The sequence below is a fragment of the Pholis gunnellus genome (assembly GCF_910591455.1).
Source record: "Pholis gunnellus genome assembly, chromosome: 21".
NCBI lineage: Eukaryota > Metazoa > Chordata > Actinopteri > Perciformes > Pholidae > Pholis > Pholis gunnellus.
The window spans coordinates 14692525-14715075 of NC_136548.1; the positions used below are offsets into that span (position 1 = coordinate 14692525).

General features: G+C 44.9%; 1 protein-coding gene across 3 annotated transcripts in view; it reads left to right on the plus strand.

Annotated features, from left to right (window-relative positions):
- Positions 1–21490, plus strand: part of LOC306713335 (calcium/calmodulin-dependent protein kinase type II subunit gamma-like) — a 31012-nt gene extending 9522 nt beyond the window's left edge. Inside the window, exons 4-23 of one of the 3 annotated variants that reach the window (XM_079182996.1) lie at positions 1922–1976; positions 2150–2215; positions 3588–3660; positions 4811–4913; positions 5436–5519; positions 5619–5713; positions 6193–6315; positions 6413–6496; positions 7100–7142; positions 7926–7988; positions 10556–10596; positions 11342–11425; positions 12856–12900; positions 13002–13047; positions 13261–13341; positions 15539–15673; positions 17255–17330; positions 17488–17582; positions 18319–18555; positions 18848–21490. In XM_079182996.1, coding sequence (XP_079039122.1) covers positions 1922–1976; positions 2150–2215; positions 3588–3660; positions 4811–4913; positions 5436–5519; positions 5619–5713; positions 6193–6315; positions 6413–6496; positions 7100–7142; positions 7926–7988; positions 10556–10596; positions 11342–11425; positions 12856–12900; positions 13002–13047; positions 13261–13341; positions 15539–15673; positions 17255–17330; positions 17488–17582; positions 18319–18551 — 1625 coding nt within the window. In that variant the 3' untranslated portion in view covers positions 18552–18555; positions 18848–21490. The remainder of the gene's footprint in view (positions 1–1921; positions 1977–2149; positions 2216–3587; positions 3661–4810; positions 4914–5435; positions 5520–5618; positions 5714–6192; positions 6316–6412; positions 6497–7099; positions 7143–7925; positions 7989–10555; positions 10597–11341; positions 11426–12855; positions 12901–13001; positions 13048–13260; positions 13342–15538; positions 15674–17254; positions 17331–17487; positions 17583–18318; positions 18556–18847) is intronic. The other 2 variants (XM_079182997.1, XM_079182998.1) reach the window with 2 other exon arrangements.
- Positions 21491–22551: the final 1061 nt, after the last annotated feature.

The window sequence follows — 22551 nt, forward strand, 5'->3', positions numbered from 1 at the left end:
TTCACTCCTTATTCCCTTATTTCTCTCGTGTCCTAGTTTCCTCCCCCCCACAGGCACTCGTTCGCCCCCTTGCCTACTTTTCCTTGTTCCCTTCCCCTCTCTCTCTCTCTCCTGCCCTCTTCTCCTCGTCTTGACATATTCTGGCATTGTCTGCGTTCAAACTTTAGAGAAAAGAGGGCACAAAAAAAAAAGAGACAGATGGAGAGACGAAAGCAGGAGGAGTAGAAGACAGATGGAGGGAGAGCGAGAAGATGGGAGGAGGAGGAAGAAAGAGCAGTCGGTCTTGTTTCTTGCTGCAGGGCCATCCTACTTCATCTTATTATACAACTGATATTCATTTTACGTAACGATAACCGTGGCTCCTCGTCACTGAACCTAAGATGCGTCTCAGGCCCGTTCTTCGAAGCCTCCGTCCTGCTTCGTCATGCTGCTGCTGCTGCTGCTGCTGCTCTGGTGCGTTTGACGGTCGGGCCGGGATGGTTACAGCACAGCGGCAGCATCGTGGTAATATGAGCTCGTTACCGTAATCGCTCTCGACCAAACACTCACTTATCTCCAGTAATCAAGACACATTTCTGGTAATAAGCACTTATGTTTTTATTGAATCGTCTTTCTTTCTTTTCTAAACATTTCCTCCTCACCTCTTAATCGCTGCCCACATCTGCAATGTTCAGTTATTCCCACAGGTCTTGGGTTGCGCTCTTTGATGGCTATTTCCCTGGTAGACAACCAGACTTCTGAACAAGAAATTAAGAATATGGACGTGATCTTCTTCTTCCAGAGCCTGAACAAAATCTATTGCTTTGATCAACTTGACTGTTAACTCCTCAGCAACTCTTAACATTAGCTTTCGTGTCCACTGAAAATAATGTCAACATGACAGATACTCTGTAGTAAAAACCTCCCAGCGGCTGACGTGTTTGCTGTTAGCTGCCTCCGCTATGTGGTCTCACAGCCACAGTTTAACCGTCAAACACAGCAGCAGTTCCTTCTCTCTGCCTCACCGCCCTCGTTCTCTCTCTTGCTGTCAACTAATGTCAAAACACACCCAAAATTAATATCTAAATAAAGTGTGCACTTTTTCTGTCAGCACAAGGACAGGTAGAAGAAGAACCCGCTATAATAAGCTCGTTGTGATGAAGTTGTGCGTTTGACTGTTGCTCCAGTTTGAAGAACATCAAACCTTCAACACAACATTAAAAGGTTCGACACCTTTTTCCTCATGTAAGGAATATCGCTCATGTTGAGCCAGATCACAAGCGACCAGCACAGTAACTCGACGGTTGGCTACAGGGCAGCTATCCCAGTAGTATTGACATGTGCCGTATAAAGCGTGTTCAATATAAAGATGTGTTTTTAAACTCGCGTTTGATCCATCAGCCGATACTCATCGGGTGTTATTTGGTTGTTTTTAAGCATCTGGAGTTCAAGGCTCCGGACACCAAACATTTAAACTGTCAAAAACTCGACCAGATTACGTCTGAACATGTGATCATGTTATAATTCTACCTTCAAGTCCTTTTTTACCGAGTAGAGCTTGAACTCGGCGTAATGCAACTTCCGCTTTGTTGCTGCAGCTCCGTTATTTAGCCGAGCAGGACCGTGCGATCTCATTGAATATTGGTCGACGAAATCAATCGGGGGAATTATTAAAGAATTATTAAAGAAAATGCATTGCTGACATTGAGATGCGCTCTCAATAATCCTAGTGTGTGGGGGGGTAATTAAATAGGACTTAATTAACCACTAGATGTGCTGTCACATCACTGCGGTGGAAAATAAAACAGCGTTCCTTTGGTCCATCTCTTGCTTCAAATATGTTTGCAATTAGTCGTAGCCTCGGTTTACGGGACGGTTTAACAGTCAAAACACTGCAGCGGTTCTTCTTCTCTTGTCTCACTGCCCACCCTCTCTGTTGCAGTGAGACTCCATGACAGCATTTCAGAGGAAGGCTTTCATTACCTCGTCTTTGACCTGTGAGTATATTCTGAACACACACGCGGTGACATTTCATCCGTGGCTGCAGCTGCGGTTGCTTTGTGTATGCTAACAGATTTCTCTCTCTCTCTCTCGCCTCTCTCTTTGTCTTTGTGTCTTGTTTTCCTCCCCCTTTTTCTTTATTCCTTCTTCCTTTCCCTCCCTTTTCCAGTGTGACAGGAGGAGAGCTCTTTGAAGACATTGTAGCCAGGGAGTACTACAGTGAGGCTGATGCCAGGTAAGCACTCCATACATGCACTGTGCTGCCTATAGTTAATGATAATGGTGTAACTGGTTTGCTTGCATTCTTGTCAGCAAAATCCCCCCACCCCCCCGTCAACAAGTGCAAAAACATACTTGTCTCTCCTTCGCCTCATGCGTCGCTCTTCTTCCTGCCGCTACATTGAAGTAATACTGAAACAATATAGATTTATTCTCATCATAACTTGCATATCTTATAATTTCAGCTTCCTTAAAGCGTCCTGTGCAGTTTATGAAGTCTGCTGTACGATTGGATTAGGAGTCTTTGTCTGGGGGGGGGGGGGGGGGCTTTGGAAAGGAATAAAGCCTCTCTACCTTTTGACCCGTTAACCTTTCCCGAGACGGGACATGAACATGAGACTTAAATAGCGGCGTCGTGGAGCCTGACACCAGTGTTGAGGTGGTCAGGTAGTGGCTTTAACCAGACCCATCATGAGCCAACACACTCACCAGGCCGCTGTAAAGACGCGCTCACCATCCAGTATTTAGAAACGATGGTATTAGTAGCAGCTGAATTAATGCCCCCATTATTAAAATTGCTACCGGGACAGAAGCGTATTGACCGTAAGTCACGTGTTCCTCAGTATTGATTGTTTGAACCGTCTGGATTATGTCTTTGTAAATGTTTGTAATGCGACTTGAGTTGAACCTCTACCGTCTTAGAAGTTAATAGAGGTTAGTTTTAGTGAAAATAATTATTTTCATTATTGATTAATCCACTAATTATTTTTATTGTCTGGTCGATAAAATGTCCGAAAACTGCAAACGATGCTCGTCCCGATCTCCTAAAAGCCTGCAGTGACGTTGTCATTATGCGTTTATTTTTTTGTTGCCCGACCAACATATAAAACCCAAAAGATATTCATTTTACAATTATTTAAAACCGAGAAATCAGCAAAACCTCACATTCAAGGAGCTGTGAGGCGTTTCCATGATCCAAACATGTCAGATAAAGATACATGTTTTTAATTTAACTTCATAATATGCTTCAATATACTTTACTCTCCCGCTTTACCGCAACTGACGAGTTATAATCATTAAAGAAAGTTGATTTTAGACATTCGATACGGCTCTAAAAATGTAAGAGAGATATATTAATTAATGCAGTCCCTTGTCACATCCCAGTATTCGAGCCTTCTTACCTTAAACAACCATTTTTTAAAATGTACATTTCTAGTTTCATGTCATTTGTCCTGTAGTGGAAAAGAATGACGTCATGCCCCCCCCCCCCATGAAATGCATGAGTTTTATAACCTAAACACACTCTCAGATCATGTTGCAGTAAATGTGACGTTGCTGTTTAATGAAAGGCATCAACTGACGTCTCTCTCTCTCTCTCTCTCTCGTAGTCATTGCATTAGTCAGATCTTGGAGAGCGTCAATCATATCCACCAGCACGATATTGTGCACAGAGACCTCAAGGTGAGTGGCTGCCCCGTTGCCGTGACAACCACACACACACACACACACACACACACACACACCTCTGCTCGTGGCCATGGCAACACACAGATGGCTCTCGGTTGCTCCATCTCTCTCTCTCTGCATTTCTGCTTCTATCTCTTTTATTTATTTTTTTACCCTGCGTCTCTCTCTCTCACATCGACTGGTTTTAACCCTCTGATCTGTTCTCAGATCTGTTAGCGTGTGTGTGCGTACACGTACCCACATGCATGTATGTTCTTGTTGAGTCACGATCAGGTGGAGGGGAGTGTCTCTCACACCTATGTCAACGAAAAGACGAGGACACACACACACACGCACACTGTGTAGTACTGTTGTGTACTGTTGGTCTATTATGAGAGAGGAGGCGAAGGCATAGCTGAACCTCCAGAGTTGCCAGGACAACCCGTGTGATGTCACTTCTACCCATGGAGCAGCGGGGGGAGGCGGGGCTTGAGTCGTCCTAAAATTGCCGATCGGCTCCGATGCAGAAAAGAGTAGAGGAGGAGAGGAGAGCGTCTCTGCCACCTCCAGTTTCCTCTCCTTAACCCGGTTTAAGGAGGTGATTAAAGTCCTGGTAGGAAGGACGACTGTGTGTGTGTGTGTGTGTGTGTGTGTGTGTGTGTGAATAACACTATTATCTCGAGCGCTGCCCGTCTGATTTGTTGGCCTTTTATCCTGAGTGGGCTTTTTACGGTGGCCATTTATGTCCTACGGCCTCAAACAACGGCCATTTAGAACGCTGCCACACACACACACACACACGTCGCCGCTCGCTAAGTACACTTTCTATTTAGCATGCGGTCTGCAGCGCTGCCCGAATGACTCCCCGAGTGGTTTCCATGGCTACGAACACATGCCCATATAAGGGCGTCTGTGGAGATTCACAACCACTCGTCCTCTCTCCACATCCTCCGTCTTTTCCATCGCTTTCTCACACCTTTACCCCCCCCCCCCCCCCCCCCCCACCACCACCACCACACACGAGCTGTGTCGAATACATCAAATGTAAATATTTCTGAGAAAGAGCTTTGCTGACGATCGCCTGTCACTATCCGTCTCTCACTGTCGCGATCTCTTGTCATACATTCTGCTTCACCATGTGTGTGTGTGTCTGTCTCTCTCGCAGCCTGAGAACCTGTTGTTGGCCAGTAAGATGAAGGGAGCTGCAGTGAAGCTGGCAGACTTTGGCCTCGCTATTGAAGTGCAAGGAGACCAGCAGGCTTGGTTTGGTAAGAAAACATAAACAGTGACACACACACACACACACACACACACACACACACACACACACACACACACACACACACACACACACACACACACACACACACACACACACACACACACACACACACACACACACACACACACACACACACACACACGTGTGCTGGACCATCACCTGATCTGTTATTCTATCTGGGTGTTTAGCCCTCGATAGTTCATGTTTAAACATACGAGTCTTTCATACAGTAGATCTGTGCAGCTAAACCTCCACTTGGAAGCCAAAGAATATTTGACACACACACACCGTCCAGTTCATGCTCAGTCCATTGTGTCTTGGCTAACGGCCGAGCTGCTGGCATTTTGGCCGACTCTCCGGGATGATTAACGAGCATTTGCTTGTGACTCTACGATGTCATAATCTGATCTTGCGTTGGAGTCCAATAGGCCTCTCTCATCTGAACCGTTCACATGCAGCTGCACAAAGGCCTCGGTTAATCGTGTCCTCTGGTTCTTCCGGCGGGCAGGGTTTGCGGGCACCCCTGGCTATCTCTCCCCTGAAGTCCTGAGGAAGGACCCCTACGGCAAGCCGGTGGACATTTGGGCTTGCGGTGAGTGTTGGGAAATAAACTTATTGCAAGCTGATTGTTAAATGTGCTGAATGAATAAAGTGTACCATGATGTCTTTTTCTCTCTTTGTGTTCTGTCAGGTGTTATTCTCTATATCTTGTTAGTGGGATATCCTCCATTCTGGGATGAAGATCAACACAAACTCTATCAGCAGATCAAAGCTGGGGCATATGATGTAAGTGCGTGTTTGGTGTATACTTGTGAAGGGTGCAGTGCAGGGCTTTGCTAAGCAGTTTTTGAATGTTTAATAGTGTCCAATTGAGAGCTGGTCCAGAGCTATTGATCCTATCAGGGCCTCCCTGACGCATTGCAGAGGTGTGTGTGTGTGTGTGTGTGTGAGGGAGAGAGAGACTGTATGAGAGAGACGGAGAACCAGAGAGGGGGTATCCTCCTCTCTGTCTCTGGATAATCAAGTCACATTGCCGTTTCCAGAGAGACTCGGGGAGAACGTGGTTTAAAGAACTGGAACAGAAGCTCGAGTCCTGTTGATTCAAAAACACCTCGTTTTGTTTTCATGTCTGCTTCATTTTGACAAATAAACTCGAGACTTGATGCTGTGGACTCTCAACAAGTCCTTCAGGAAACATGTATTGTCTCCAAATCCCCCTTCCTTCCTTTCCAACCGTCACACCTACTTTATTCATTTTTCCCCAGTTCCCGTCGCCTGAGTGGGACACGGTGACTCCAGAGGCAAAAAACCTGATCAACCAGATGTTGACCATTAACCCAGCCAAGAGGATCACTTCCGAACAGGCCCTCAAGCACCCCTGGATCTGCGTAAGGATTCACAGAAAACACCATAGAGATTTATTTATTTAGGTAATTACTGTATCATAACCATGTGTTTTAATTGTTTGTTGTTTCCCTCCTGCAGCACCGTTCTACAGTGGCATCCATGATGCACAGACAGGAAACTGTCGAGTGTCTCCGCAAGTTCAACGCTCGTCGAAAACTCAAGGTGCTCATCTTAAACTTTGATTTGACACGTTTCTGTGTTCAGAAATCTTCTTTTATTAAACCTGCTTTTTAGCCGTTTAGAAACTAGTCTCCCGACTCACGAGGCTTTTTGATTTCCTAGCATTGAGTATCAAAACCTGCCGAGTACGTGAAATGTCAATTCTATGAGTTGGTAGTTCATGATTTGCACCTATTTTATTTTATTCAGAAAGTATTTTTTAACTGCTTCGGCGTGGGTACAGAAACCGTTTCAGTATTGAAACATTGAAACGATACCCGACTCGAGTTTGCATTCACAGCCGTACATGCAAACTCATTTATCAAATCTGTTTGCATAGAAGAAACAAATGCGACTTGAAGAGATGTGAAGACTCGCAGTTAACGAAGCATCTCACCAATAATACAATACATCAGAATGTGTTTTGATAAATTAGATACGGTTAGACAGAACAAACAAAGACTCGGCTGTAGAAAAGAACTGTGCTGAGATAAAAATATGACTGTCCCATTAGAGATGAAGACGGAGCAGTGAAGAAAAGCTGAAATCCTGTTAAATAAAACAACTCCTTGCACTCATTATTCCACCTCCTTTCTCCTCCTCTAGGGAGCCATTCTCACCACCATGCTGGTGTCCAGAAACTTCTCAGGTGGGTGTGCCCTTCGCCCTCAGCCTCCCACGCAGCACATGCGGAGGGAGAGGCGGAAGGAGAATGGATAGAGTCCTCTGCACCTCTTTTAACCCCCTCACCACACACACACACACACACACACACTCACCCACTCATCCTTAAAATAACAATATGTTTTTGCGTGTGCAAAGGAGTTTACTTGCTTACAACATTAAAATGGATTTTAAAGTTCCTTGAAATCATGGTAGAAACAGTGTATTGGTAATGATGAGTGCATTTCATCCTGATATATGTGAGCAGGCCAATGTGTGATATTATTTCATGTACCAGATAATATGTGGGCGACAGTTATGTTCATGCTAATGTATCTCTCCCTTTGTGTGTGTGTGTGTGTGCGTGTGTGTGTGTTTGTGTGTGTCCCTCTTCTCTGCTGCCCGTGGAGCTTTTGCATGTTTGAGATTGAAGCCTAGACGTTTTATAGAGATTATGTTGGGGGCAAGGTGACTGCTAAGATTCTGTGTTTGTATCTCAAGTCTGCTGAGAGTGACTTGTTTCCGTTGAAGCTTTGTTCTCATCCTCTAAGTAATTGGCCAGTCGATGGCTAATGATTTCAACCCTGGGCCTAGAAAACCACAGGGGTGCACGTCTTTGCTTCAGCCCTTTTTCTATCAAACCTTGTGATGCGTCTGGGCTGCAGCCAGCACACCCTGTAGCCTTCTAGGCCCACGATTTGAACAGCGTGAGATCGAGCTGCCTTAATTTTGTATAGCGTCTCCCAACTGTAGCATTTCTGTCCAATAGTGGGCCGGCAGCATACCAACTCTGCTGCTGCCGCCTCCTCCACGGCCTCACTGGCTCAGGAAGGTACGTCCCAGAGACACGCCCATCCACTTCCTCTCCACACACAGCTCACTTCTTTGGTTCATAAGACGGGGCGGGACCCCATTATCACCCACAAACTCCTGCATGCAGCCTCTGCCAGCATCTTCATTGATATTCCCACACACACACACATGCATGCTCACACACATTTTTATTAATTTAGGGTCATATAGATTCGGTCGTCTTTGCTGTTGTGCAAAGATATCACGTTTTATACACACAATCATGCACATCAGCATCACTTAATGCTAATCGATTCCGTTCAACCTGCACTCCAAAGTGCTTTTTACATTCACACCTCACCACCACTCAGCCTCCACCTTGTAACGCCCATTTCATCTAGTTATGTAATCACTTCTAGCAAGCTCCATCCTGACTTCCAGCTGACCCCGTACGCCTCTGTGCTCTCCCCCCCGGCCGAGCACAGAGGCGGACCGGGGCAGGGGATGAGGAGGGGCATGTATTTCTGGGGCAGGGAACTGACACAGCAGGGGGCCGGCAAGAGCTGGGTTGGCGTGCTGCCATTGTCGAACCTGGGTCTGGTGGGGAGGGGAGGGAAGGGGCGGATGTTGAGAAGCTGGGGGAGAGGTTTAGACTTGAGGTGGAGGATGGGGGGGGTGCTGCCTTTGTTGCTGCTGCTGCTGCTGCCGGAGCCAACTGTTGAAACCATCGCCATTGCGCAGCCTTCCTGATGGATACGGTGAGGTAAAAGGCACCCCAAGTCTCCTCTCCCCCCCTCCTGAGGACTGGTTTTAGTACTTTCAAAAAAAGCCTCAATGTCATGTCTCAATGTGACGTATTCTCTTAATTCTCCACGAACAGAAGGATGGTTTCCTTTTTGTTTTGAAAGTACTAAAATCAGGCTCTGCTCTCAATCTGCCGGGTGGTGAAGGTCGGCGATTCCGATGGTGGCTCCATGGATACTTTAGAAACAGACGCTGTGGAGCAGACTGGATTTCCTGTCATCCTTTTCTTCAGACGTGAAAATCTTGTCTGCTCTACAGTGTACATTAATCTCTCCATAGGTAACTAGGACCTGTGCTTAGGTAGGATTAAGGTGAGATGAATCCGTGCTGGTATGTGTGATTGGTGCGCTGAGAGTCGGGGTGTCTGTGGTGGTTTGATTGTCGGCTAGAGTCCTCCGAACGCGGGGCTTCCTCACAGGGACGGGACCACGGTGACCGCTTCGTAAGTTTCCGTGAATCTCATGTGTGACGTCATCATTCCAGATTGGACTCCTCGGCTCTCCTCCTGTTTAACCCTCTTTTTTTTTTTTACTGTATCTGCTTTCTTTCACATCTCTGTAGAGTAAACCTGAAACAAGGCGTGGCAGTTTGCTCATGATGTTCCCTTTTTTATAAAATGACATTACAGTAAATATGTGACAGGAAATGTGCATTTCTGTAGGTTTCTAGTGAGCCTCGCATGTGTGGTTTTAACTCGTAAAATGTGCTCGAGGAGATAAAACTTCAGATGCTCTCTAATCCGTCCTCACCTGTGGTGCACCCCTCCCACTGAGGGTCATCTTGACTTTTACCCGTCATGTCACGTGAAATTGGTGATCATTCTCTCGAGGAGGAAGTGAAGGGCGGATTTAAAGAGAGCGTGTGAAAGTGGTGTTCCCATGCTGTCCCAATTACCACCCTGATGGCTGTTGGGTCGAAGATTTAGCCGTATTAAGAGCAGATGTTTGCACCCTGAACAATCGGCTCTTTTTACAGAGTAAAGGAATGAAAATGTTTCTTTTTTTAATATACATTTTCTTTGAATGCTGCATGACCAGGCCAAGATAGAAGCATCGACGCAACAGCCCAGATTAAAGAGCACGGGTTGTCACATGATATTATTTGTAAATGCTGTGCCCCGTATCTCCTCTCTCTTGTATTGAAATACTAAGACCTCTCTTTCAACCCCTCCCCCCTCTCTCCCCCCATCTTTCCCTCTTCCACTTCCTTTTGGAAGGTAAGAAACACAAGATAAGACTTTTGGAACGTGTGTGTGTGTGTCAGTAGAAAAATTAGAGAAAAGGAAGCGACCGACAGTTGAGAGCTTTAGACTGAGAGAACCGGGGCCCTTTAAAGGAAATCAATGATTTACATTAACCCTGCTCATCGCCGTCAGTCCTGGCGGCAGTTTGAGTCTGACCATCACTCTCTTTTGAGATCTACTGGGGGTCTTTCAGACAGGAAATGGATTTAGGAAGTTTACTTTGCTCTCAGGTTACTCTTCCCCCCCCCCCCCCCCCAGATGGCAATGAATGGATTATGATGAGAATGGGTTTTGCAGAGTGTAGCAGCTTGTAGAGCCAAGAGAGGGGAAAAAAATGCCCGAGAAATCCATTAAATGCATGTTATTCTTTGGGAGCATCTAGACTCACTCTGCCTTAAAAGCTCTACTATTGTTGTTTCACAGATGTGACAAATTGTAGATCCAGGTTTTTGCTGAAGTGGCGGATTTCAAAAAGAGCTGTATGGATTGGCACACGGGTGCTGTCGTCAACAGTAAACCGTTTCTCTTCCGTTCTGTCCTCTTTCTCTTCTTTTTTACAGCATGCAAAAGTTTACTCAACAAGAAGTCAGATTCTGCTAAGGTAAGGACGCGTCGGCCCTCTTTTCTTCTTCTGTATTGTGTCTCTCCTCGATTAGCTCACCCCCTTCTGTTCTTTAGTCTCAAGCTCACATTATCTTCCTAGTATTATGTTGAGGAATATCCTTTTCATACACCAATTGTTTTAATAAGAAGTTTGGGTTTTTTTTGGCTTAAATGGCCGATTTATTTCTATTGGGGATTATGGGACGCCGCAGGGTTTCTCAACCGTTCTTTGACCTGTTTCTAGATCCCACAATTCCCGTCATCTCATCCAAGTTTGAGAAACTCTGTTCAACTGTTATTATTTTCTCTCAATTTCAATCACAATCTTTATCAGTTATCTTTTTATTCATTCACCTTTAGTCTTAGTCAGAGGTTTGCTACTCTCTCTTTTCCGAGCAGTCTCCGTCATTCTCTGCTGCCATTAAGCGTCTCCCTCCCCTCTCCTCCCTCCTGCCTCCCTCCTGCCTCCCTCCCTCTCTTTCTCCCCCGCCCCAGGGGTCTCTCTGTGCCGTTAAGTGGCAGAGGCATAGAGAGTTAGTGAGGCAGTTAAAAGGATGATCTAGAGGCCATTCTGTGGCACTCACCCTCTCATTTACCCTGTTAGCCCTCAGCAGCCTGGGAGCCTCCACCAACATTAGCCCCATTCACTAAAAGGCGCCTAATTCTAATGCTTGTGTGTGTGTGTAACGTGTGTGTGTGAGTAACGTATGTGTTCACTCTGAGTGTTTGCGTTCTCGTCCCAGCCTTCTACCAACAACAGTAAGAACAGTATAGTGAGCGCCATCAATGCCCTGAAAGACACCAACATGGCAACCAACGCCCAGATGGTACAGTAGGCCGCCGCAGTGTTGGTTCATAACCCCCCCCCCCCCCCCCCCCAATAGTTGCTTAGTAGTCCGTTGTGCCTCACCCTCCATCGTCATAGTTGCTGCTTGGCATCCTTCATCTACCACGCGGGAGATGTTGCACCATAATATCCCCTGACCCAGCAGTACCCCTCTCTGGCCATTTTAACCCCCCGAAGGTGCACATGTCTTCCTGAATTGTACAAATCAAACTTTTTGGAAATGATTAAAAATACACGTCGTTACTTTGAATCTCGGGCTGCACATGTGCACTCTTTTTTTTTAGATTCCTAAGGCGCATGAACTTTACATGACTATATGCCTCTGAAGTGGCAGCACAGAGAACTGTCCTGGTTTGGAGGATATCAAAGTTTAATCTATTCTTATCCTGAAAATTCCTCTGTGGTATTCACTTGTGCTGAACCAGCTATCCCTTAACCTTCCCACTAAAGTCGACACCGCCGTGCAACCGTCTATCCTAACATCCAACCATGTCTCTCAGTCCCACCTGTTCACCTCGCCACCATCCCCGTCGACATCCTCATCCAGTACTAGCAAACTTCTGTCATCCAGCACTAGCATGTTGTCATTTTAGGATGCTTTTGATAGCATGCATTGCATATTACATATTGTACCGGTATGGATACTTAACACACAGTCTGGTCTGGTCGTGCTTCTCAACTGGTGGTGCAGGACCCCAAAGAAGGCCATAGGACGGAAATCATGCTTTTGTCTAATCTTTAAAAGAATATCTGTCAGTCGGATATAAAACAAGAGATGTGATTGCGAGAGACATTTTGTAGACCAAAGAGGTAATTAAAATCATGAAAAAGATTGGCTGACAAATCCGTGATTAAAATAATTGTTAGCTGCAGCGCTAGATAAAACTGACTTAGCTTTTAATTCCATTTTTCTACATAATTTAATCAATTAAGCTTAAGAAGCCCAGTGTGATATCATCACAGTCGGATTACAATTAGTCGATCAACAGAAAATGAATCTGTAACGATCAATGAATCAATAAATTGTGGATGCTTTTTTTTATTTTTATTTAAACAAAATGGCCAAAAATTCACCGGTTCCAGCTTCTCAAATGTAAATATTTTTTATTGTGATATTCTTATTCTTCTGTGAGGGTAAACTTGAATACCTTTTGGCCATTTTATAGACCAAATTATGTTAGAATTATTTTACTGAATATTTAAGTATATTTATCGATAATGAAAGTAATCATTAGTTGCAGCCCTGAATGGTGATTATTGAATCATCAAGCCAGTCCTCGGACTAACCCGCTCCTATGAATGAGCGGTAGTGTTGGGTCCTGACCCCGTGACTGAGGTTTGGGTCCCAGTTGAGAAGCACTGGTTCAGGGTTCCGATGTGTTGGATTAACTCTCATGTTCTGCATCGCAGGAATCTCAGAGCACAGTGGTGCACAACCCTCCCGACGGAGTCAAGGTGAGATGTGTGTCCGTGTGAAGATGGACCGGTGGAGCTCCAGAGCCGGCTGTGTTTTTTTTAAATTTCAGTATCTTTCTCTCCGTCTCTCTGCACTCCAGGGATCAACGGAGAGCAACACCACCAACGACGAGGAGGAAATGAAAGGTAGGAAGCGTAGTCAAGTGTTTTAGTCTCCTTCTCATGTTATCCACTCACTCGTTCTCTCTCCCATCTAGTAAAGTGTGTGTATTTGACTGTAGTGACTGGCAGGTGTGCGGAGATGCAACACTCTTGACTGTCTGCCTGTGGCGTGTGTGTGTGTGTGTATATGAATGTATTTTATTGTGTGTCTGGCTACGTTTTGTGTGTGTGTTCTAGCGGACAGTTCGGTGCTGAGTCAGAGCAGCGCCACAGAGGAGATGCCCCCACTTCTGCCCTCACCTCAAAGCTCACCTGCCAGTAAGTTTATCCATGGCAACCAGAAGCTATACGGTCGCCACTGGCAAGGACCTAACCCCCCCCCCCCCACCCCCCACCCCACCCCCATCCCCCCCCACACGCACACACACACACACTCCCACCCTGGCTTTCTGTAGTCACTGGCAATCCTACATCTTTAAGCCTCCTCACTCTGATCCACCAAGCTGTTTTTGAGGGTTCCCACTGGTTTTGGGTTCGGGGGGTTAAATACATTCTGGGAACGACATAGAATTAGATGTTGATTTGTGATATTGGCATTTAATAAATGCATTTAAAAGATGAGTCCGGTTTTATTTTTGTAGGTTTGCACATCATTCCATTGGTAAAAATAAACTAACCAATGATCAATAAAAAACGCGAGAAGTCAGACAAGTTTTAAACGAACCTCATCGTCTCATTCTTTGCACATCGATAACAGAGTAAGTTGATTTTATTCTTGATGATTTTTGATGATGAGCTTTGAGAAATTATTTTTGCCGCGAGGAGAAATCCACTCGGGAGGATAAAAGATCCCAAACGTTTGCTCCTCAAGATTCCACGTTGTCGCTTGTTCACGCGATTGTTCTTGCGGAATGTTTATTTGCATTTAGATACCAATTCACAGCATAACTGTAGCTTAACACAGCCAAACACGTTTAGTTTTGTACCAAATCTGTGTAACAAGTGGTATCAAAATTGTAACAACTTGAGATTCCTGATCCAGCACCAATGCTGTTTTTCCCAAATTTAAAATCTGCAAACACTGTGTGAAAGTCATTGAAGAGTAAAATGGTACCAGGGACTGCTGTGACACTAACATCTGAACCGACAGCCCGCTTTTTATGAATGTAACTGATTTTTAACAATTTCTTAATGCTAATAACTTTGAATGCAGTGTTATCATAACCATTAAGCTAAATCTCTAAAAAAATAAATCCCAAGTTGTGATAAACGTGAATGATCCCTTTAGCGGGGATGCATTATTCATAATCGTAATGCATTTTACAACTTGTTTTACGCTGATTGCAGACGGTCATTTCCTGTCCATCAATACTGTAATATAGAAACTGCACCTGATCTGCCTCACCAGCTGGACTAAACCTCTCTGTGCTCACCACAAACATAACCAGGACTAGTTGTATAGGTCCCAGAGACACTTTGACCTAATTATGCTCATGAAGAAAAAACTCATTGAATTCTTCATCAGGGCCACTGTGGGAACCCTGAAATATGTTTGTGTGTGTGTGTGTGAGAGAGAGAGAGAGAGAGTGTGTGTGAGTGTTTTTGGTGAGCATCTATCCCCTTGTCCTCCTAATGTGACGGCTCCAGCTGGAGGAAGCCTTGCTTACCTTGCAGCTGTGTGTCCTAAACCGGTCTGACGGCCCTTCAGCCGGTCTGACTTTACTGGAACCGTGCACACCGCAGGGCATCAGGTTCCTCTTTGTCCTCCCATCTTCTCCTCCAGTTCTCCTTCGACTCTGATGCTTTATTCTCCGTTATGTCCTTTTGATCTTCTCTAATTTAATCTCCATTTCTCTCTGATACGCCGTCGTTATCTCGCCCCTTTCCTTACCCTACGCTCTAATCTCTCGTCTCGTCTCTTGACCTCTCTTCAGACACACCTGCACCAAAGGGACAGTCTAATCTCTCCTCCTCGTCCTCTTTCCTCCTCTCCTGTGTCATTCCTCCTCTCCCGAAACATTGCGAGGTTTCCTCGCAGGCATAACTTGAGCTCGTAAACAAACGGCGGCTTCGATCCTCTCTCCGTCCGCCGGGTGCTGCGGCTCATCAGACGAGGCTCTGTTAATGTATACGAGCATTAAGAGCAGAGTTGATGTGAGCGGAGCAGGCAGTTGAATGACTTCCACATCTGACAGCATCACAACCAGAGCTGCACTGATCTCGCTTCCAGCTGCCACCCTGTCCTCATGTTACCCATCTGCATGTCTGTCATAAACCCACACTGACTCTTGGTGTTTATTCCACTCATTCTACTGAACACTAACCCGCGTCCTCTTTGTTTCCTGTTCAGTTCTGTCACATATTTTACTGCATGATCTCTGTGTGTTTGTGTGTGTGTGTGTGTGTGTGTGTGTGGATGGATGGATGGATGGATGGATGATCACATGTACGTTTCTTGTTATCCACCCATGTGTTTTTTTTTCCGTGTTTGTTGACCATCCGTTGTGTGTTTCAGTTCCACCGCATGACGTAAAGCGCATGGCATGGAACAGCACGGGCAACAGCTCCTGCCCTGACTCTGAGTTCTCACAGTCCTCCATGCCTGCCGCTCCGCTAGGGAGCAACGCTGCTCTAAGCAACACTAAGCAGAGTAAGAACACAGTCTTGACTAACCCGACTAAAGCTTCCCTTGTCGTCTACGCACTGTAGCTTTTGCACACTAAAAACCTTACATCTCTGAAATGAATGTTTTCTGCAGATAATATCCATCAGAACGAGTCATTTGTGGGTGTTAAATCCTGAGAACCTAACAAAAGGTTTTGCTTATTTTTCTCCTTTTTAATAACATGGTTTTATACATGTTCAGGTCTTAAAAGAGTTAATCTATTTTAACTGTAAGGAAAGAGGAAAATGACCAAAATAAGGGCAATCACTTGGTCAAATGACTTGAGAAATAATAAGACCAATACCAACAATGTTTCCGTTGGTCTCGATACTTTTTGACTCCTCCATGTCAGTGATGCATAACAAAAATAAAGACGTAAATCTTAAATGTGTCACAGATATCTAGATTATTATGAGAAGGCAAAGTTGTTTCCTGTAGTTTTCAGGAAACATGACTGAAGCGGGATGTAGTGGTGCATTTGTTGGGGACTATTTTCAGCCGTGGATTAATACACATTTCATGCTCTACTGAGTATTTAAGCCAGCAGGATGGTTTCTGTGGGATTGAGTCAAACTGATCCACAGTGCCAATGTTCAGTAATGGTTTTAACCATTTTTGGACGTTTGGTCGGATCACTTCACTGTTGGTTTTGGTCTTTTTGATGAGATTTAGTGACGAAGAAAAGTATAGAATATCGCCAAACCTTCCCTTTAAGATTGCTTTTTGTTGAAGGCCCAGTTATGCAGTGTTGAAATGTTTCTTTTGGTTTCATTGATGTTTTAAATTGTGTGGAAAAGTTGCTCTAGTATTAGAATCCTCACTAATATCAGGAAATACTAAATTTAAGAAAGATTTTGCACGACCATGGTTTTGTTTAGAGGGAGACGGGAATTGTAGGAAATGTTTTATTTATTTATTTCTTAGTAAACCTCGTCAGAGGCAGCTGTAATTATACCTCAAAATAAAGGTATATAACTTAATTTTAGCTTTAACAGTTGCAGAAGTTGGTTCATTGGTTCTTAATTCTTATAAATCTTCGCTCAAAGTCCACTTACTGTCTTTTTCTGGAGCTTTCTATCCGTGGATAGTTGTCTCGGTGAGCAAACCAAAGCAAACTTTGCTCCGTTGTCACAATGGATCAAATTTGGTGTTTTGAAAGCTCCATAAAAAGCAAGTAAGTGGTTCTTCAGTTTGCTTCATGTTTGTTTAACTAGGCCTGTTGTTTACTAGCAGGATCTTCTGTTTGTGCCGGGTGGCCGTGTGTGCTCACACAGCAGAGAGTAGCGTTTAGTCAGTTCTTGTGTCGTACAGAAGGTGAGAAGCGGAGCGACAGACAGTGATGAGGTCGAGCTGCAGTCGCCGAGCTGCTCGGGACTGAGTGATGAGGTTAAAGAGGAGAGTCGAGCTGTAGCCACAGACGGAGAGAAGCCCGAAGGGGGGAGGCAGGAGCTGGAAGTGATGAGAGAAAAATGTCATCAAGCAAAACCACCACATAGTTAAGTGTTGCCTCACCTCCTGACGGCCTTCTCACCATTTACCGTCCGTCTGTCTCTCTTGTGTCTGTAGCTCGTAAACAGGAGATCATCAAGATAACGGAGCAGCTGATTGAAGCCATCAACAATGGAGATTTCGATGCCTACACGTGAGTACAGCTGTATAAAGAAAAGCAGCACGTGAAGTCTATGTGATGATCTAACGGGAGTCATTAGAGCTGTCTCTAGACTCTGTTTCTCTCGTCTCTAATGTCTCCGCGCCCACTCGTACCGTCTCACCGGTTCTCTCTTGCGGTTCTTTCTCAGGAGGATTTGTGATCCAGGACTCACCTCTTTTGAACCCGAGGCCCTGGGGAACCTGGTGGAGGGCATGGACTTCCACAAGTTTTACTTTGAGAACTGTGAGTCTCCTCATGCGCACACACACACCCACACACACACACACACAAATCTACCAAGAACACCAGCCAAGTGAAGCTTCGGCTCAGAGGATCACCAGGAAGTATAATCTGTTTTTGAGTACATTTTTCTTCCATCTGCCAAATACTTAATTAATTAATTGGTCAATAACATGTCACTCCTATGTTCACAGAGCCAATGTGACTTTGTGACAACATTGTTTGTTTCGTCTGAAAAATACCTGTAAACCAACAGATATTCAGTTTGTCAATGTAAAGAAACCTTTATGTTTTAAATTCTCACGAGCAATATTTGTGGCATTTTTCCTGATGATCTTAAAGGTCCGGTGTGTAGGATTTAGTGGCATCTAGCGGAGAGGTTGCAGCAGAACTCCGGTGGCCTTCAGATAATGTGAAAGGCTCTCTGTTGAGCCGGTGATTGTTTTAAAATGTATTTAAAGTTGTCCCTCGTCCCCTTTAAAGCAGATGATGGGGTTTCATATTTTAGTACTTCAGCTTCCAAATGATGTGCAGCACAGAGGTTACACAAAGACATCATGGTTCTAGTTCTCCCATTTAGCTTGAACAGCCATTAATTGTGGACTAGTATCTTTTTGTAACAAATAAAATAATAATAAATTGGATTTGAAGTATCTTTCACGTAAACCACGTACAGAAAAGAAGCACAAACAAAAACAATGTTTAAAATCCAGTCCATGTGATATTTGTTTTTTTCCAGTGCTAAGCAAGAACAGCAAGCCGGTGCACACCACTCTGCTCAACCCACACGTGCACCTGATCGGCGAGGACGCCGCGTGCATCGCCTACATCCGGCTCACACAGTTTGTGGACACCACGGGCCGCCCTCGCTCCAGCCAATCGGAGGAGACCAGGGTGTGGCATCGTCGCGATGGCAAGTGGCTCAACGTTCACTTCCACTGCTCTGGAGCTCCTGCTGCACCACTCCAGTGATCAGGTACTCCTCCATCACACACGTTATGAAGTCCCTGTGTGCAGGAACACTGGTAACATCGGAGAAGACACAAACGTGACCCGCTCGTCTCATCTTTCTACAAATGCAGCCAATTGGAAAGATGCTATAATCGCATAATAATTCTATATTTAGTGGTTTTAAGTTAAAGCAAGCACCAGTATGAGTTGGATCCACCAGCTACACTTGAACAAATGAACTTATGATGCATCATTTAGATGTTCCTGTTTCTTAACTCACCCCCCCCCCCCCCCCATATCTCCTCTCTCCCCTCCAGTGGTCCTGAGCCTCCAGTCTACTGGAGTGTGTGTTTTGGGGGGCAGTTTTTTTCAGCGAGCGTGTTTAAGAGGCACGTCCTCTGCGTGGAGTGGCTAGTGCCAGGAGCCCGGCCGGGCAAGATCGCATCCCTCTCCACGATACCAACCAATCCTGTCCCCCCTTTGACCTGCTGGGGGCCGGCTGAACACAAGACACCGCCCCCATGGGATGATGCATGCATCTGGCGCCTGATTGGAGGGCGAGTCTTCGCCCTCTATCCCTCCCCATGGCAGCCATCTTTTTTCTGCCCGCGCGACATGAGACGTCCTGCGTGAGGAGAGGATTTACAGTTGAACTTGTGACAGTTTATGAGTATGAGTTATGAATATGCTGTGTAAATTATGACTAGATGTACCAGAAACCACCAAAACCCAACCAAGCATTTATATTCACTATCTAATAAAGGGAGGAACAGAAGGGAGTGTGAGGTTAGCAGCTGAGATTTTGGACACATTTTTTGGCATTCTAGGGATGACCGGGTAAAGAAAGTGTTGTGCTCGTTACCCGGACGTTGGTGTAAAGATGTAGGGAGGTTTTCCCCCCCATCTGACTTCTAGAGGGGTGGAAAAAAATCAAGTCTGCTCAGTCAGAGAACTTGATGACGAGAGAAACTTGATATCAAAAACATGAAGCACCAAAGTGTAGAACTTTAGGCTTTTTATGTGTTTTCGTTTGTGTGCTTGTTTTTTCCGACTGAACGGAAAGTCGTGTTGTTGGGGGCGGGGTTGTTTTTATTTGAGGTTACGTGTTTTTGTTGTGTTTTTAACGTCCTGTTCCGTTTTGCGTTCCTGTGAATGACCGGAGCCTTTTTTGTTTGTTTTTGTTTTGTTTGTTGGTCTGACTGATCCTTTTATTCAAGGCTCCTTTTTAAAAGCAGCTCAGTTTAAAAAAAAAAAAAAAAAAAGAGGGATTTAATTGTGCAAGTTTAAAGCTAACGTGTGAACACGTTGTGTCGTCTGTATGCAGTGGAGGGAGCGAGTGGGACGGGGAAGGCGTCTGCGTTTTGCATGTTTGCCCGCCCCCCTCTCCCTCATCCACCCCCCCTCTCTCTCTCCTTTTTTCTCCCTCTTAAACCCTTTTGAACCCTCCCACTCCTTTTCTCTGCTTTCTGCAAGGGCCTGGTTTGTTTATAATCACTGTGTAAATACAGTGTATGTATAGTTCTATGTAGAAAAGTGTAATATATGTACATGTATCTAAGAGACACTCATCCTGTGCATCTGGGACACCACCCCATGACCTCTGTGAACCCCGATCTAGTTTACAAACTTTTTCCTCAACAATTTTTCAGTTTTTTTGCTTTAATTCTACTCCTTAAAGTACTTCCTTAAGATATTTGTAGCTCTCCATCATTGACGAATACACACTCGAGTGGGGTACCGGATTTAGTCCCGTGGCCGTACGACTGTTTTTAGAGACGGGGAATAAAATGTACAACGGGTTGAAAATAGTTTAACCCCCTTTGCTTAAAAACTTTTTCAACATAAAGACGTTCATCATAGTGTTCTTAACTCCTGATCCCACAATGCTGTGAGCCGTCTCTTTATATCATATGCACACACACACACACACACACACGCCTGGTGGTGTGTTTAGGCTTTGTAACATATCTGCACCACTGCTGTGTGACCAAGGGGCCAACCCTTGCTGTGCTGCTTAATTGTCTCCATCCATTCGCGACAGTCGTATCTTAAACCCCCCCTCCCCCCCCCCCTCACTCAGATATCTCCCCCCCGTGTACCAACGAGTCCCGGCTCTCGAGATGTTTATTTGTACCTCTCTCTGTTGTTTCTCTGTTCCCGTGTTACTGGTTTGAGTTTTTTCGTTGTCGTCGCTGTTGCTGTTAACTTGTCGTTTGGTAATTTGCCGAATCTGCCAAGCTGGAGTTCTGCACTCTCCCTCGTACACCGGGAAAAAAATAAATAAATAAATAAAAGGGAAGACGGGGAGGAAGTAAAGACAACACAAATTACACATTGAGTGATCTTAGATTGGATCAGGACTAAATTATTTATTAACGCAATCTAGCCAAGGTGGTTCTAAAAATCGTGCCTGCTCAGTTGAGAGGAGCTGTGAAAGCCGGAGGAAGAGTTGGTGTGGGTGTGCAGGTCTTTGTGACCGGCACTGTTGAACCAGAGCGGGAGACCTAGTTATATGCATGTTTCAGTTACACATTTCTACCATGTACCTACCTGAGTAAGGATGGAGCCTAGTGTTAATATATGATATTTGCATCTTTTGAAACAAGAATATTCTCCATCCAGAATGTTGAATAGGTGACATGAAAAATATTTAAAGAAAAAAAACGCAAAATTTCAAAAAAAAAAAAAAAAATGATTCAGGAGCCGTAGCTTGGTATGAGGCCCTCGATGTTAGCGTTTTCCCTGCGTTGTAATGATATATTATTGGGCTGCGCTTTCTCCCCCAGCCTTCACATGGATGCTGGAGTTTTTTTGCATGATCATGATGTACAATGAAATACAACCATGAATTGACGACTATCAAGTGTTTGTCTGAGTGTTAGTTGGTCTTCATCATAGCTTTGTTATTCTTCGAAATTGGATCTTAAAAAGTATTTAATAAAAATACTATTTCAGCACTGGCTTATCTCTCTCGACTGGTTTATTTTCTCTTAACATTCTTGTCACTTCACCGGCGAATATCTCATTGGAGAAGCATCCGGTCCCTGGTGATGTGCTCCATCCATTCCCTGCCCAGACGGTTCTGTGTTTACCCTGCGTGCTTTCCAACAACGTGGCTCCTGAACTCTCGCTCTCACTTGTCTTGTGCAACATACCTTTACCGTCTGGGGGTAAAAAATGTATCCCCCAAAATGACGGCATAACGGCCCTTTTTTGGCCTCTGCATATTTGATCTGTTCAGCTTGGATTTCAGGATTTTCATCAGCCTGAAATCACCAAATTTGGAGCTAATAGAGATATGCAACACACGTTGGTGATTATGTAACGCTGCAACATTGATTGGTCATGCTGAATATCTGCTCATGCAGTCTTTGACCAATTTTAGGAAACTAGTTTGTCTCAGGTGACGTTTAGCTTTAAGACGCCGGCTGTTGAAGGAAAGAGGTTTTTAATTTGAGTAAAATAAACACGCATAGAACCGGATCATGTTTCTGTGGTTGGCTGGATGCTCTGAACACCACCCGACGTCACAGCTGTCATAATATTTGCCCTCCATACATGTCTGTCATCACGTAAAGTCAGAGTAAGCCTGAATAAAGCTGCGTATCCTCCAGGGCCATTAACATATACACACACACACACACAGAGGATAAAACAACCGCTGCTGTCCATTCAACAGCATTGCTCCGTCTCACCACTCCAGCCTTTTGTTCTGTCTCCTGCTGCTCTTATTTTAGCTGGAGTGAGCGCTCTGTGAAGTGTTGAGTAATGCTGCAGCCTTATTTAAAAAAGGATTTGTGGTGTTATTTATGATGGTCCCAGTTATTTTAAGGATTGAGTCCTGTGTGTGTGTGTGTGTGTGTGTCCGTGGGATGTAGGACAGCTCCCCTCTGGTTCCTCTGCTTTGTGTGTGATTAATGAGGGGAGCTCAGCAGCTGGTTAACTTAAGACACTTCCACATATTTTCTAAAAGACACAAAAAGTGAGAAACTCTTGAGGGGATGTGTCTTGTTAGCACTCT